Here is a 16,660-nt window from a genome sequence, read left to right on the forward strand (position 1 = left end):
AGGGACAATGCCAGTGTCTAAATCTATACTTCCATCTAACAATACAAATACAAAACCTGTAAAAATTTCGAGGCCTCTGGCCTATAATGTGAAGAAATAATGATTGATCAATGAATAACTTTGCATCTTCAGGCCAAAACCACAACGTGTCAGACAATTTACATTACAATAGATTTCACAAGGTTTAAATTTATACGTTATGTTTAACATAGCTCTACACACATTGTAGAATCTTCATAGCTGTTTCAAGAACATCACACTGTGTTCAGGTGTCAAAATCAATTTTAAAATCTTTGTAGAGATAAACTTACCTCCAGCGAACGCGATTGTTACAAACTGGCGCATAATCCTAGCTTGGACTATTTAAAGCAAACAGGGACCTTTGTCATGAAAATTAAGCGGTCGTAAAGATTACAGAGAATACTACGTTTGATATCTGCTCAGAAAAAATCGGGAAAAATCACAAACTAAACCACAAACGGAGCTAGTGCTTGAAAATTTCGTGGTTTCTTTGACTAGTTTAACATTGGCTGGCTAAATATTTTCCATTATTAAACTGCTGCAAACAACAAATTAATGATCATAAATCGATTAAGAAAATTCTGAGGCGTTGCGTGGGTTAAATACTTACGTCTTTTCAACGAAACCGCTTGAAGAATAGCAGTTAAAACATCGAAGTTTCTTTGAAGTTTGTAAGCGTGTTTATCCCTCCGTTTAAGTTGCTTGACTAATTTTGTCGAAAGCATGGATATCCGTGTTCGCATCTCCTTAGCCATGATTCGAAGCTCGTCTGTGTCTGTGGGCAGAAAAAAAAAAAATTAACAGAAACATAAACAACGTATTAAAAACCATCACCTGTACAAATGCTGACTATTTAGAAAAAATTTCAATTCTTAAACTCAAATAGAAAATTTTAATATGGATCTTGGCTTTCTACGTATCATCCTAAAATGTAAACTAGTTCTAAACAGTATCGAACACAAGATAATGTCCGAAATTCGCCAATGGAAATCAATAAAAAAGAATAAATTTCTGTCCTCATTTTGCAACTAAAAATTTTCCTCTGACTTCTTGTTTTTAATATTAGACCGCAAAGTAAGAGTGGAAAATAATTTCGAATAGTCAAACTGCATTCAAACTTTACCCTTTTGCTGATAATTTTGCGAGAGCACAATGGTGGAAATAATATCAGAAGGTCCTGCCTCTAACCTTTCGCAGAGAGTTCGCTTTTCGTCCACCGTTCACCGCGTTCTTCGAGGTCGAAAGAACCACCGTAGAAACTCCCCGATGTTGTAGAACACTCAGTAACATTGTCACTTTCCACTGAGTCTCTACTGTGGTACTGGTCGTAAATTTCAAACAAAAGACAGTCGACAATCGAAGCTTTCTTGATTAATTCACTGCGTTGTTTTTCCGGGTCGAATCCATTTGTAAATACTGAGTTTTCATTCGCACCAAAACCCCAATCAGAATCTTCACTCCTTGGACTCAAAGGGCTTTCGTCGTAACTACTTTCAGTACTCAAACTTTCCCGTTCTGTACTTCTTTGCCGCTCAAAGTCTGAATCATCACCTTCTTAGTCCGCCATGTTTGTCGTCCGCTGACAAATCGACACGGCTCATTTGAAATTCATTGGTTGAGCGCTCAACTATAGCAGTGGTTTCTTTGTTTACAAACAACGCGACGCGAATAGTAGATTCCCTTTTTCCGCAGCCAAAACAAATTTTTAATAAAATCGCAATTGCGGGGGTTCAAGGTCTGGAAATCAAATGGCACAGCTGAGGAAAAATAATGAAATATACTCTCTCTCCCTTCGCGATAAATTTCACGGACCGAGGCTAATGAGATTTGATCATTTGATCACTGATCTCAAACCTTCCTTTGAAAAAACTAACATAACTCCGTCAACGAACACTTCTTATTGCTACGAGAAAAAAAAATTAAGTTTTAGATAAAATTCAATACTAACTGAAGGAAAGCTAGAGCGGGCGATAAAGGCATTTCAGAATGAACGTGCAGAGGCGTGAAAACCGACGATAAAAAAAAAAAAAAAAAAAATCTTGCCCCAAGGTGTTATTTTTCAAAAATACATATGCCAATACCCTTACCAGCCTTTTGTTGTAAAAATCTATTGGTGATTTGCTATCACGTTCAAAGAACATATCATACCACATATCACGCCACTCTACTGAAAGTTTCCTTATGGAAGTTGTTGCCTGGATACAAAAAATTGGTCTCAAGGTGGACTATGTTAGCTGATTTCAAAGAAGGAAAAGTGACCTTGGCAAGCCATGTCTTTCACAAAATATCATCGGAATGAATCAATTCATGGTGAAGTAGCAATGAAAAAATAAAATAGTTCACTGAGGGGGAAAGAGATAAAGCAAAGTCTAATATCGCTATGGGAGGAGGATACAATCGTTATTGGCAGAACTTTAAGCACAATAGTATTGCCTGGAAACGAAATGGCGTTCGCTTTTTTGAAGTTTTTCGGAACTAATCCAGATAGACAAGCATTTCAAATTCCAGTGGCACCCTGCACTTTAAGGTTTCGAAAAACCGAGCTTTCGTGGGGCTCTGATGGTTAAAGGTAGCGTAGTCTAGACTACAAGAAAAGGTGACTGAAGCGTAACACTTTCTGGGTAACCAAATCAATTCTCATACAGCTTGTCAACTAATTAGAATTCCCCGCAATGACACGGATGAAAGGCACCGGCTTCGCTAAGAGGAGGAGTTCTAAGGGTTCGCTTGAGCTCTCCTTATCGAAGAGAATTCGAAAGTCATTATTTGTTGTCTCATTTTGTAAGTAATTTATGATATACAGGTATTTATACCCCAAATGACACTCTAGTGTGTGACCTCCCCCCCCCCCCCTCCCCCGCACCTCTCATGACTTTGCTGGATAGTTTGCTTATTGCTTGTCTGATTAAATGCCGAACATGCAGTTTGGCAGGTCATTATCGGCCTACTATTAAAGGTACTTCGAGAAACTTACAACGTGGTGGCGATAAAAAAAAAATTGAGAAAGAAAATTCCCACAGCCATCTTGATTGAAATAACACACTTTTAATGTTCTTTTTCGTTGAAAATCTCTCGATCTACAGCCATCAAACAAGCTAACGAGAAACAAGAAATGAAAACCAAAAAATTCGACTACAATCACGTTGGTGCTAAGTGCATGGCGACTCCCTCTGAAAAGCAACTTAAAATCAGGCTGAAACTGTCCGCGTAAATTGCACCTGATGGAGAAAATGAAAAGGAAATGAGCATTGCAAAGCAAAGAACGGTAACAATTATAGACAGCGAAGAAAATATGAAGTGAGAGAACTTCTCCCTCAAACATACCCCTTTTCTAGTGAAAACGTTTTTAAATCCAATTTTAGTACGTGTTCCTGCGGCGCGACTAATTTGAGATTAACAGCTGATTGGCTAATGGTTCTACGGTTTGTGGTGTTCTATATATATATTTAGGCTTGTATCCCATACACTCCCATCAGTGACCAAGACAGAATTTCTCCTTACAACATCAATACCATATCAAGCAGACAAGTGATGAGAATAGAGGAAAATATCAATTAAGGATCATGAGTTGATCCAATAACAAATTCTGCAAACTAACATCATAAGAATTGTATGGCAGACAGTAAGGAGAATAACTAATGAGATCAAACTAACATCATAAGAATTGTATGGCAGACAATCCGGAGAGTTACTGATTAGATCTTGGGAGTTCATGGGATACATGTCACTTTGTTCAAACTTCAGTTTGAGGGAAAGCTCTCTTCACCTTATATATTTCACTCGGAAATACAGTTGTCATCATTGCATCGTCCGCTGGTACCACAACCCCAAGCAAGGCAATAGTTACGCCTGTAGGTACAATAGCATCCAGGACCTAGCGACTTGCAGTGAGGGCAAATGCTGGCTGAAATAGGAACACAGAAACAAATAATTGAAATGGAGATAAAAGTCTTCTTAACGTGTTTGTTAATTATATTGATTTACTGAATGACTGACCGCTGACTGACTGACTGGCTGACTCACTGAATGAATGATTGATTGGCTGACTGACAAGCTGACTAACTGATATTGATTGATTAATGACGAGATTGATCGATTGAACCACAGCAGTCGCAACAGCCATCAGATTAAGGAGCCGAAGATAATTTTCAAAACATACGAGCAAACTTCTTGAGGCGCAGTAAAAAGGAAGTGAACAATTCATGACTGTTTTTAGCTTTTCACCTGATTGGTGATGCAATTCAAGTTTTATAGACAAATCGCCGATTATGGAAAATCAAGACTAACAAAGCTAGTTAAAGTCTGTCCAACTTACGTTCACCGCGTTTCCAAATAGATCCGTCCATTTGAATTTCATTTAACTCTGAAAAATCATACATAGGTGGGATAATAAATAATGAATAAATAACTGAAGAGAGTGGGATTCAATTTGATGTGAAATCAGACGCTTAATTTCAAAATCGAACTAGCGCGCAGCGCAAGTCGATTTGAATGGGGTATGTAAATGGAGGATTTTTGGGATCACATAGTTTTTAGGGGAACCAGTGGGGTGATCCGTCTTCGCCAAGAGAGTATAAAGAGGGGGCTATAGAAAATTGACCTCCAATTAACTGCCAATAAGAAAGGATCGTAAGAGTAAAAAAAACAATGGGGGAGAGGGGATGGTAATTTTATCGTGACGCAACCAAAATCTTCCAATCCCCTGTCGGACGCAAAATAATGAACGGCCCCTTTGCGTTTCTCTTGGAACACCATTACCCTTGATAGGAATTTTCCCACTTGCCCAAGTTTCGCTCTACCTATTGACCAGAATGAGTTCAATTCACATAATCGCACTGATTTACCTGAGATGTCCCTTTCCGTTTGCGTCGGAAAGCTTCTTATTTCATCTTGAAAAAAAGAAATTCAAGATTGGAATCAAAAGGCAATCATTTCAACTCAAAACGTTACTGTATGTGTGGTAACTGTGTGATATAAGAAGAGTATAACACACTTTCAGGAGCTATGAGTCGATCAACTCGAAGCTTCAAAATCCCCTCTCTCCTCCCCGAGCAATCTCTAAACATTTGCATTTTTGAAGGTTGGCTCAGTCGTTTAAATTCCCGCTCCACAGCCGAAAATTGCTTTCATTGCCCCACTCAGTGATTCTGTGTGAAACCACTGAATGCTGTAGAATTTAGCAAAATTATGTATTAGTTGTTGATGCTGCTGTTTGGTTTTTCGCGTGTAAGTTCCCTCCTCAGGGACCCATTTCAATATTTAATTTTTTTTTTTTTTTTAATTTTAGGAGGACTGGATAAAGACACCTCAGCGATAGTTTTCTACCTATTTTGAAACTCTGAGCAAGTAAATGATAACAAATAAAATCAAATCGTAGCAACAACAAAAAAAATTTACAAGAAAATAATTCACTCTTTTAGCCGTCATTTGAAGGCAAGTTACAGATCTGCTTCGAAAATGTACGCCATCTAAATGATGGTGGCCAATTGATTTATTTTTCTTTGATCGATTTTTGCGCACGCGCAAAACGTCTCATCTCACAACAAAATTGAAAAACAAGTTAAGGCAATCACTTTCATCACAAAACATTCATGCATGTTTGATAACTGTGTTATATCTGAAGAGTATTAGGAATCATTTTCTCCCCCTAATTCTGTCAAAAAAAAAAAGGCGGAAAATTACGAATTGTGAGGAAAATTACGAGTGGACAGAAAGGAAAGATTTTGGACAAAAACTTGCACAGATCGCCCGATTTTCATTTATTTTTAATACCTGCACCCAAGTTATTCAATTTCCCACCTAATTTTCTCAGATTATAGCCATTAAATAGAATCTGTCATTTGGTACAATTGACGTTATGCCACAAAAATATACATTTAAATAGCTGAAATCACGAGATGATAATGCATTGCACCCTTAACAAAAGAGTATTTTCACTTTCTTGCTTCGGTAAGTGACAAGCTGGAGAATTTCCTTTATCTGGTCTTCCACGCTTTGAGTTCGATTTCAACAGTCTGTGAAAATCTTGAAATGGTGAGTTAAAAATTGTTCTTATTGTAGATTCCAAGATATCTTGTGAAACGATTGATCAAAGTAGAATAGTGTTTCAAGCACTATTTAAGCTATTTTGCCGCATCCCTTTATTTTTGAGTAGATGGATATTTAGATTTGTCCTTTCAAGTGCTATTGTCTGTAGTTTAACTGACTCAGACCAAATCTATGTTGCTTGATTCAATTATGAAATATCCTGTAAAGTCTTTGTCGGTAGCTACCCGAAAGTCTATCACTACCCTGACCCAAAAATTGCCGCTATCTTCCAAACGGAAATTATGGGTTGCATATACCGATTAACGTTTTGGCTTCATAACAAGTACATTGAAAGGCCAACAGTATTACTCGCCAGTACACTCTTAGTAAACGCAGATTGCTGAATGAGTGACTGATGTTTATGACAGACGCATTTTGCTCGGTATTTCGATCGTGAGTCCTGTTGTGACATGATCTGTTCATTCACTTTTAATGCTGAGCTTTGAACTCTGGTGACGTTAATTGAGAATTTGACTCCAATGAATAACATTGAAACATTATGCAAGACAGGCATTGGCAGAATGACAAGAACGCTCACCTCCTCTCTTTCCTATTGTGGCGACATCTTTAAAGAAAAAATCATCAACTCTTACAAGCAGGCCTTGCATAAACGGAGTAAAAACTCCGTGTAATGTTGTTATTTGTTTCTTGTTGAAATTAAGAGACAACATTATGTATGTGTGTACATTGCAAGGCTGTTTGATGTGACACCTATTGCAGCCTAAAACTCCCACAATGATTCCCGATTTCCATTGCAGTGAAGCGTTCATATAACAACAAATACCAAAAATCTAGCATTCTGCTCCAAGAGCAACACTGAAAAACTGTCGATCTTTAAAGATCAAAACTTGCTCAAGAAATTAATAGTTTTCATTCAAAACACACCTCAGGGCCAGATCTTGCTGTTTGGCTGGAAAATTCCTTCTCACTTCCTCCGCTAGCCCTTGTTCCTCTGTTTCACGAAAGCTAATAGGGACCGTAAGCATCGACGAGGTTGGAAGTCAGGGACGTTCGCCGGAATTGAATTATCAGCTGTCGTTAGCTGTTGCTATGGATACACCGTCCGTCCCTGATGGAAGGTCACGTCAACAACGCAGGATCGCTTAGTTTGACGTCCTGGAGAAATACAGGTGGATTTGAGATTAAAACTGCCGTACTTCGAAGATGATTTGATGTCATTCACTCCAATAACCACATTAAATTTTCTCGGCTGTTGTACTTGTAGTCATGTCAAGCTTGCAAGTTCCCTGTGAAGGAGGAAATTACGCTGGTCCAAGCAGATCCTCGAGGTTAGTTGTCATGCAGCTTAATTTTTTTTTGGACGAAAGTCTCTAAGGTCTTACAAGTAACTTAGCGTAATGCATACCTTGAGAAAAAAAATTCTTAGCCTTAGGTCAAAGGTAACTTCGCCACAACAAATAAATGTGAAAATTTGTCCGTTAGTTTTATGCAACAAACAATCGGCAGTTCCTATTTTGTTTATCTTTTTTGTCCGGCCCGGCTCAAAAAGCGACAAGCAGCATAACAGCCTGATGCAACTGCTGTTACAACAGCAGTAGCAGCAACAACAACAACAACAACAACAACAACAACAGTTCCAGCAACAACAACAGCAGCAGTTGCTACAAATGCAAACCTACATGGCTCAACAGCAATAACAGCAGTATAACATGCTTATGGCAATATTAGAGAAGAAAAATTGAAATAAGCACACTGCCCCCTTCCCTGGCCCAGAAAAGAACATTAATACTTGCTTTCAATTAAGCTTGTGAAAATGTTTATAGTGAACTGAGAAGGGTCCCTCTTGAATAAACACCCTACTGTTTTAACCCAACATTGGAATAAGTACCCTGGGCACCACTTATTTGAAGATTTACAATAATGTTGTATATCTTTCGAGCTACTCTTTTAAAACATTTTTTTTTAACTATGATTGTATTGGCCCCAACTAAAGCAACAGGCCGGTACATATTAACTTCATTGATAAAAAAAAATCACCATCTACTTCAGTTGGAGTTTGTTAGTGTGACTAAATTGACTGCTTACATATTTTTTATGCTTAACATATCTTTTATTGTTGTGATGTCTTCGTGCTTTTTGTATTACATTTTATATAATTTGTTGATGACACAATTTATTCATACCAGCATATACATTATAATTACTTATCCTCAAAAGGTATATTACTGCTGAGAAATTAATGCCATGCATGTATAGAAATTTAAAATTTACATGACTTGCTATAATATCAAACTGGGCACATTACTTTGAAATAAAATTTTGATTAAAAACTCTATAAACTTTGCCATACAGTGTAAATGAGCATTTAAACACAAGCCCTTATTTTTTATTTTGGTACAGAAGATTAAGTGATTAAACAACCACAGTCCCCACAGTTATCATGTTATTTTTAAAACTTGTAAGTACATAAAAAGCAAATTGATATTAGTTTTTTATGTATCTGTCCTGTTATTGGCAATGTATTTCGTCAAAGCAGCTGTGGATCCACATGAGCTACTGTGACAATTTTATGATGAAATTCATGATCAATTATATGATAGAGGCATTTAAAATTGAGGTCAATTTGCTAATTCACCCATTCTTTGGAGTAACTGTCAACCTCCACACATGTAAGAACAATGATCTATACATGCTCCCTTGATTCCGTTTTTACTCTTCAAAAGGGTGTCAAACCCCTTCCAGAACAAAGTGAGGAAAAAGGCTTGGTACCCTTTTCGGGGAGAAAAGCAGACTCAAGGGTGTGTTACAGACCATTGTTCTTACATGTGTGTCATCAAACAATCAGGTTATAATTTCAGGCAAAATATTCTTCAAGAGAGGGTGGCTCAATGTCAAAGAATGTAGCAGTGATGTTTCCATACATGCATGTTAATGCGTTTCGTAATAATGCATTAACCACCTAGTGTTTGCCAACAGCACTTAACCCGATTTTAAGATTTTTCTTGAAATCAAGGAATTTAAATTATGCCACAATGTCGCCAAAAATCCACTCCACAGATGTTCGCACAGAGCTCATGGACTTATTGAATTGCTCCATGGGAGCAGTGAGTGGAGCTTCTCTAAATGGTTGCTGTAGGTGGAGCCGCAGTGGATATGCTGGGTCGCCATAAATGCACATGGCCTCACCAGTGACAGGACTGAATGCATTTCTCTCCAAATCGTCCAGTAGTCCAGAGTCTTTAAGCATTACTGCATCATGTTTTTTACCTTCTGTGTGAGTTTAAAACAACAAAATGGCTCAATCAGTCAATCAATCAATCTATCTATCTTCTCCATCAAACAAAGATTTAACACATACATTTAATTTGAACCCCTGTTAAGGGGATACTTAATTACTAGCTGCTAGTAAAAGTTAATCAGACTAGTGTAATTCAAGCGTGCATAAGACTCCTAGTATTTACTGTACTACAATAGCCAGCAAGATCGCAAGCACTATTCGCAGTTTGGCATGCAGTCTTGTAGCAGTACAATAAAAATGATGATTATTTTTCACGTACCTACAGGTCCGTACAGGTGAGCGATGAGTCCATTTGGCAATGACACTGACTGGAATTTTAAAGCATGTACATGCTTGTGGCCATTGTAAACTATTTTTTGGTCTTGGCCTGGCCTACAAATAGGCCGCACTGTGCCATCGACAAATCCAAAGCAGTTGGACAGTGCTGCCCCTTTGACAGCTATGGCATCAGCGTACACTCGCAGTTTGTCTCTGCTGAGGAGTTGGTCATTCCACTCTGTGATCTTGGCGTGATGATGGTCGAAAATCCACTTCTCAAAACGTGTCATGATTATGCTTATCTCTGGCACTGCCCGTCCAAATCTGTGGATCATGTCACCCAAACGACATGGGTATGCTAATCGTTTTAGCAACATGCACAGTCCCTCTATGCGGCTGGCCTTAGTTCGTTGGTGGCAGCACAGACTCGCAGGCAATCCAAGGGCACGAGCAAGTCTGACAATGTCCATTTTTCTTACTCGAAACTCATGAAAGCACTCTGTTTCGTCCATAGAGTCGAGATCAAAACGATCGTAGGCGGCGTGAGGAAATGATGGATTTTTGGAGAAACTAGCGTCATACAGCAATAAAAATTCTTCTTCGGAAATAAAATGATGACTCCATGCTTGAGAGAGCATTTCTCGAGCCTCCTTTAAACTAGACATCGTCAAGATCGAGACCACACAAAGGTGTGTTTACACTTTCACGGTCGACCGACTACGTCTGTAAGTTAGCGTAATTGTTTTGCTTAACGCAATCATGTCACGAACTCCGGTGGCGACAACGTCGTTCCCAGGTTCCCCCTCCTGCAAACGATCGAACGTCCGTGACACCCAAAGTCATCGATGCTTAAGGTCCCTAGTGTCGCAGACAGAACCTTTGCCTCGTTTATGACCGAAAAGAGTTCTGGGAAATTCCAGCACAACTCGAGAAGGGAAAACTCCAAACTTCCATTTTTACAAATTATTAGAACCGTGTCGGGCCACCCAGTCCTACTAGCAAAATATCACATCCATCGAGACTTTTTCCAGTCAAAACTGGCCCAAAAAGCATTGGTAGGTCCTGGTAGCCATCCACAGTTGGGCCAGAGACACGACTTCACTTGTGAACTCGCCAAGCTTAAATGAAAGCATTTTGGCGGTCCAGTCTATATGAAACCACCTCTCACCTCTGTTTTCTTTCAGAGGCTTGCCTCTACCCACATTCCAGCTTAACGATGCTGTCCTGAGGGCTTCTGTAGAAGGAAAATGGCTGGAAAAACACTTATAAACGCGAGAAAACGAATTGATTTGAACGCCTTCAAACACGAGCGGTTGATCTAGGTCACGTGACCCCAAAGTCTGAGCCCATGGGGTTTTAAAAACGCAAATATCGTAAGGAATACTTTATATGACGACAAACAAAATGAGCTTAAGTTTTGTATGGCCTTTTTATATAAGGTTTTGTCTGCTGGAAAAGGGTTAAATCGAATTCGCAATTAATTAAACAAGAAATAAAGGAACCCGCGAAGGTAATTACTTACAATCTGTTACTCCCTTGAAATATTGTTTACACTTTGTAATACTGTAAAAATAGGAAATCTCATTTTTTTCCAGGAATTTCTTGTCTAGTGTTCAACCTAGCCTCCTTTGCAGACGTTCTTTGGGTGCCGAATTAAGAATTTCCCCCGACGAACGTCTGCTCCATTAAAGCGAGATTTGCCTTCGGCCAATCAGAGCGAGCCTCCCGAAATCCTGATTATTGACCTTGACCTTGGCTAGTATTTAGGGCAATATTTTTCAAAATATTAATGGCGCACAGCACATCGGTGTTTGCCGAAGTTTGTAAGAAGTTCGGCCTCAGAGAGTTGAATAATTTCCAAAAAGAAGCTACCGATTACTTCGCTTTTAAAGGCAAAGATATGTTTGTAAGTCTGCCGACTGGAGCTGGTAAATCGATGATATATTTGGCTCTTCCGACACTTTTTGATATCATACGCGAACAACGTGGCCGTATATATCATTGCAGTTGTGTCGCCTCTAATTAACCTCATGGAAGACCAGGTCATGAAATTAAGATCTTTGGGAATTTCATTGGTATCCTTGTGTAGCTTAAAAGAGGGCGAAATTTCGCCAGTGGAACAGGGAAAATACGAAGTTGTATTCGGAGTCCTGGCTCAAGACTGAAAAGTGGAGGAGAATTTTGACAAGCTCTACATATCAATCAAAGCTATGTGGCATTGCAGTCGATGAAGCTCATGTAATTAAGCAGTGGTAAGTTCATTTTGCCGTTTTATAATCGATCGACTCAAAGTAAATTCGATCGAACTTTTATTTGTTATTTTACCAGAACCGTTTTCCCTATGGTTGTTCGTTCGATGTTCAAGGCATACAATTGCTTCATCTGAATTTTTTATTCAGGGGGACATCAAACACCAACAGTATGGCTGCATTTAGATCGAGAATGCTATGGAAAACTTCATGAGCGCTCGTACCGTGGGTGAATTTGAATTTGAGCTACTCCTCTCTGATTGGCTAATTCGTAAACAATAACATCGATTTGATTGGATAACTACAAACAATGCCGAAGGCAAGTCTCGCTTCAATGGAGCAGACGTTCGTCGGGGGAGAATTTTTAATGCGATACCCAAAGAACGTCTGCAAAGGAGGCTAGTGTTCAACCTCAATGGTTTTTATTTTATCCGTCGTATGTGCTGATCATCTGGTTGGGTGTTTTGGTTTTCTTTTTGGTAGAAAGGTCTGTCAATTCTTTCTTTGCTTATCAACTAGGCTAAAGGACGTTTCATTGGTTCTAAATTGAGGTCAGCACACACGAAGGGACGCTATATCGAAGGCGTTCGTCGAGGGTAAGAGTAAACAGAAATTTTGGTCAGCGGGCAAATTGTGAAACCCGCGAGTACGAGTATTGCGAAATCCCGCGAAAGGATGACATTTAAAAACCGAAGACAATTTTTGACTAAGACACTAGAATGCGTTATGATGGCGACGACTCAGTAAATATATGAAAATAATATATGTTTACTGCGCTTTCATAAAATGTATGAAAGCGTTCTTCGCAGTGATAAACCCTACTTATCTAGTAGGTGGAAATAAGGCCTGAAAAAATTTTAGGTCCGTACGGGATTTGAACCTATGACCTCTGCGATACCGGTGCAGTGCTCTACAAACTGAGCTAACAAGCCAACTGGGAGCAGGTCATTATGTTGGTTCGTATTAAACCTGCAATAAATTTGAATAAATGATAAATCTTATATGTGTACTGCGGTTTCATAAAATATACGAAAGCGTTCCTCGCTGTAATAAACCCTATTTATCTAGTAGCGACCAAGTACTGTAGACATGACTTATTGACTTGCCCTGTTCTGCCAACAGAAGAGCGAACATAGATAAATACTAGATAAATAGGGTTTATTACAGCGAGGAACGCTTTCGTTTATTTTATGAAACCGCAGTACACATAAACGATTTTCATTTATTCAAATTTATAGGCAGGTTTAATACGAACCATGCAATGTCTACTTTCAGTGCTTATAACAAATGTAAAATTATTAAGTCATAAGTGAAAAAAGCTGTTCCTTCAATTTAAAACGGCAGTCACGTTGAGAATAAAGTAACCCTTTAGTTGCCTGTCATTATATTTGTGATGAGGTCGCTGACGCCAAAACGGGCTGGCTTTCTCTATCGTGGCCTTGCATCGAGCTGATGCACTTAAAACAGAAGGATGGGTACAAGTGCGGAATTCTCATTTGTCTCACGCTCCTCACCCACACGCGACATTTAGTTTTCAGGTTTAAAACAGAAGTTACTATTCTCATTAAATCATGAGGTGTTAAGGTACGAAATATTTACCCTCATAAGGTAACTAGGAAGAAAGTGCATTCGATTAAATATACCTTAGCAACCACTGAGTTATTTCTGCCTTAAAAGGAATTTAACGGAATATTACATATTCTTCCCTCATTTTCCCCAATGATTGATTGTTGTTTTCGATCGTTTCTTTTAGTTTTCTAGATTTTTGTGCGAAGAGTCCTCCGTAGATGCAGCTTTCGACATAGCAACCGAACGTGCACTAATAACGTCTATGGTGTTTGGCTGTTGTTACGATGACATCCACGAGTAAGTAACCTAAGTCACAGCTTGTTTCCAAACTGCATATCCTTTAATCTTGCCAAGCAATGGGTTTGATCCTGAAATAGAGTTAAGAGTCAAAGTATGAGACCTGACCCAATAAGAAAGAAGACATAATTAAGTGAATGATGATAAAATACTTCTTCCGTCCGCTGTAGGAAAAATATCAACGTCTGCATAGTGTGCCATGACGACGATGGAGAAGATTGGCTGGGATGCAACAGTTGTGGCCAGTACTTCCACGCAAGTTGCATCAAAGTGGATTCCTCAGACTCTCTCCAGCTACTTTGTCTGCCCTTGTTAATTTCACAACATCGTTGCGGATTAATGACGTAAATTGATGGTGGAGAATATTCTTCCCAGTGTGAGGCTGGGCTAAGACTAATGAATAAAGGCTGATAGTTTCGAAAGAAACTGTTTGGGGCTGCGTCGGTGGGGGTAACGAAATAATCTGGATATATTAACAAAGTTGAAATGTTAAATTGGCCACCGTAACGATGACAAAAGCTGACCGGTTTCGAGCGTTAGCCCTTCGTCGGAGCGAAGGGCTAACGCTCGAAACGTCAGCTTTTGTCATCGTTACGGTGGCCAATTTACCATTTCAACTTTGTTGATATATCCAAATTATTGGGTTAAGACTAAACTAGGCTGTGTACATTTCCTGAAATTCCCCTTATTTCATGAATTATTTGACGCTTAAGTGTTGACAAGTTTTTCGCGTTAAGTAAGTGAAAAATTGACTCAACGCTACAAGGAGAATCTCCCTCAAAATTTACTCCTAAGAGTCGAAGTTACAGTCCAAAATTCAAGCGTTTCTGTTAGGTTTATTGGCGCATTGATAACCTTGTAAATAGCTCAAACATACTGAAAACATTTTCATTCGTTTTTGTATATCTTCATCCTTTGTTCAGTACGATTTTACACGCCTCGGGTTTGAACTTTTCGGGGGGGGGGGGACACGTGCTGCAGCTTACACGACATATTTCAAATTTAACCGCTGTACTATAAACTTGTGTGTTCGATCCTCGACGAACGCCTTCGATATAGCGTCAGCCGCACACGAAGGGACTTGATTTGTCCTTGCAACTAATCCGATCTGTCATTTGTGAAAATCACGAGATCAATATGCACCGCACTCTGGAAAGAACGCGGGTTCGGTAACTGATGATTTAAAAAATTTTCTTCATCTGATGTGTTAGATGAAACTGTTCCTGCGTCGAATTCAACAGTTCCTTTAAGTCTTGAAATGAAACAGTGAGTTAAAGTCATTCCTATCTTACTTTCCTTTGTCTATTGGAACGAATGATCTTTCCATTGTCTATTGGAACGAATGATCGAAGCATAGTAGTGTTTGCTGAACTAACCGACTGATTAATGCAGTCAGCACTTTCGCTTTGGAGTAGATAAATACGTCGACTTCTCGTTCCAAACGCTAGTAGTTTAACTGACTGATGCAAAGTTTCTGCTGTTTGACTCAGTTCATGAAATGTGACCGGGCACAGGATTTCGTGCACTAACGCTTTTCCGTTAAACGGGTAAGAATAAACGGTTTGTAAACGGATAGTAAACGGGTAGTAAGAGCGTTTAAACGATTTGCATGTCCGTTTAAACGAATAGTCCAAAGCGTTAAACGGTAGAGCAAAGTCCAAAAACAAATTCCGTAAACCGTTAAACGGCCGAGAAAAAAAATAAACGGATGGCTTAAAACGTTATACGGTTGAACGGCATCTATAATTATTTTATGGATAGCTCAAAACGTGAAACGGAAGGACAAAAACCTTGAACGGATGAGGAGGGCTAAAGAACAGCGGGAAGCCATGCACATATCGATCAGAAACCGTTGCGAACAATTATACGAATTGGTCATGCGGAACACTGACGTTTCATGCTAATAATATTCGACTGACAACAATAGAAAACTAAGTAAAATTAAATTACTAGCCTGCAATTAAGCTATCCACTGGCGAGTGAAGCGAGCCGAGAGCGAGTCTCGCCCTGGAGAGCTCACAATGCGTTTGAAAATTTGTATAAGCAGAGGAAGCAATCTGTCAATCATACCATGTGGACTGAACATTCTCGACAGAAAGAAAATAGAATTGAGAAGTCGTTTTTTTTTTCATGTTCCTACATTGTTTCTTCTACGTATTGACTGAAATGAAAACGCACTATCAAGTGAAAAACGTTAAGAAATGCCGCTGATTTTGTAGATTACACCGTCGGTTAATCGAAACAATATTGTTTACGCATGTAACAAAACTCAACTTTCTTTCGCTCGTGTTTCATCTAGCATTCCATTTCGTAAAGTAATATGTAATTACAGCTTTTATAAAGCAATTTCTGTTTCCTTTCAATCGATGGAAATAAAAGATGAGAAACTCGATAGCCACGGATTTTGTAAAATTTGCCGTACACGTCAATCGAAATAAATTTGCACAATCATGAAAACAAATCTCGCTCTCCTCGTCAAACGGATGCAAGTAACCGTTAAACGGATGTATTTTATTTTAAACGGATAGGTTAACCGTTCAAACGTTTTGTCGAAAACGTTAAACGGATGAGCAAAGCGTTTAAACGGATGAAGAAAGCGTTTAAACGCTTTAATGATCCGTTTTAAACGGATGGTAAACAGATAGTAAACAGATTGACTCGTTAAACGGTAAAACGTTAGTATACGAAATCCTGTGCCCGGTCACAAATATCTAGTCAGTTGTCTGTGTTGGTAGCTTTCTGAAAGTCTATTATTATCTCGACCAAAAGTTGCCGCTATCGCACCGTCGGAAAAACAATGTGTGACATATCAATAAACTTCGGAGCTTTATAAAAGCCCAGAGAAAGGCTAACAAGATTCACAGTTAATTGAGGGGACTGGTTAGGAGACCCGGCGAACATCATAGGTGCGGCCTATTGT

At 39.0% G+C, this 16,660-nt stretch overlaps 1 protein-coding gene, 2 long non-coding RNA genes and 1 pseudogene across 3 annotated transcripts in view; 1 reads left to right on the forward strand and 3 right to left on the reverse strand.

Moving 5' to 3' along the window:
• The window catches only part of LOC148730299 (TBC1 domain family member 30-like), a 61,152-nt gene extending 59,255 nt beyond the window's left edge, over window positions 1–1,897 (reverse strand). The window contains exons 1-3 of the mRNA XM_088761772.1: window positions 1,876–1,897; window positions 1,210–1,575; window positions 632–796 (exon numbers count right to left, since the gene is read on the reverse strand). Coding sequence (XP_088617898.1) covers window positions 632–796; window positions 1,210–1,575; window positions 1,876–1,897 — 553 coding nt within the window. The remainder of the gene's footprint in view (window positions 1–631; window positions 797–1,209; window positions 1,576–1,875) is intronic.
• Window positions 1,898–3,056: 1,159 nt separating this feature from the next.
• On the reverse strand, window positions 3,057–7,073 carry LOC148730302 (uncharacterized). The gene is made up of 5 exons (XR_016000968.1): window positions 6,994–7,073; window positions 4,866–4,910; window positions 4,337–4,384; window positions 3,788–3,925; window positions 3,057–3,239 (listed from the first exon to the last, which is right to left on the reverse strand). It is a non-coding gene; the product is annotated as an uncharacterized LOC148730302 (long non-coding RNA).
• A 1,261-nt stretch (window positions 7,074–8,334) lies between these two features.
• LOC148730303 (uncharacterized) lies at window positions 8,335–10,914 on the reverse strand (annotated as a pseudogene).
• Window positions 10,915–11,080: 166 nt separating this feature from the next.
• LOC148730304 (uncharacterized) lies at window positions 11,081–14,094 on the forward strand. Its single transcript, XR_016000969.1, has 3 exons — window positions 11,081–12,470; window positions 13,628–13,740; window positions 13,911–14,094. It is a non-coding gene; the product is annotated as an uncharacterized LOC148730304 (long non-coding RNA).
• The last annotated feature ends 2,566 nt before the right edge of the window (window positions 14,095–16,660 follow it).

This window comes from Stylophora pistillata, chromosome 5, assembly GCF_964205215.1.
Source record: "Stylophora pistillata chromosome 5, jaStyPist1.2, whole genome shotgun sequence".
NCBI lineage: Eukaryota > Metazoa > Cnidaria > Anthozoa > Scleractinia > Pocilloporidae > Stylophora > Stylophora pistillata.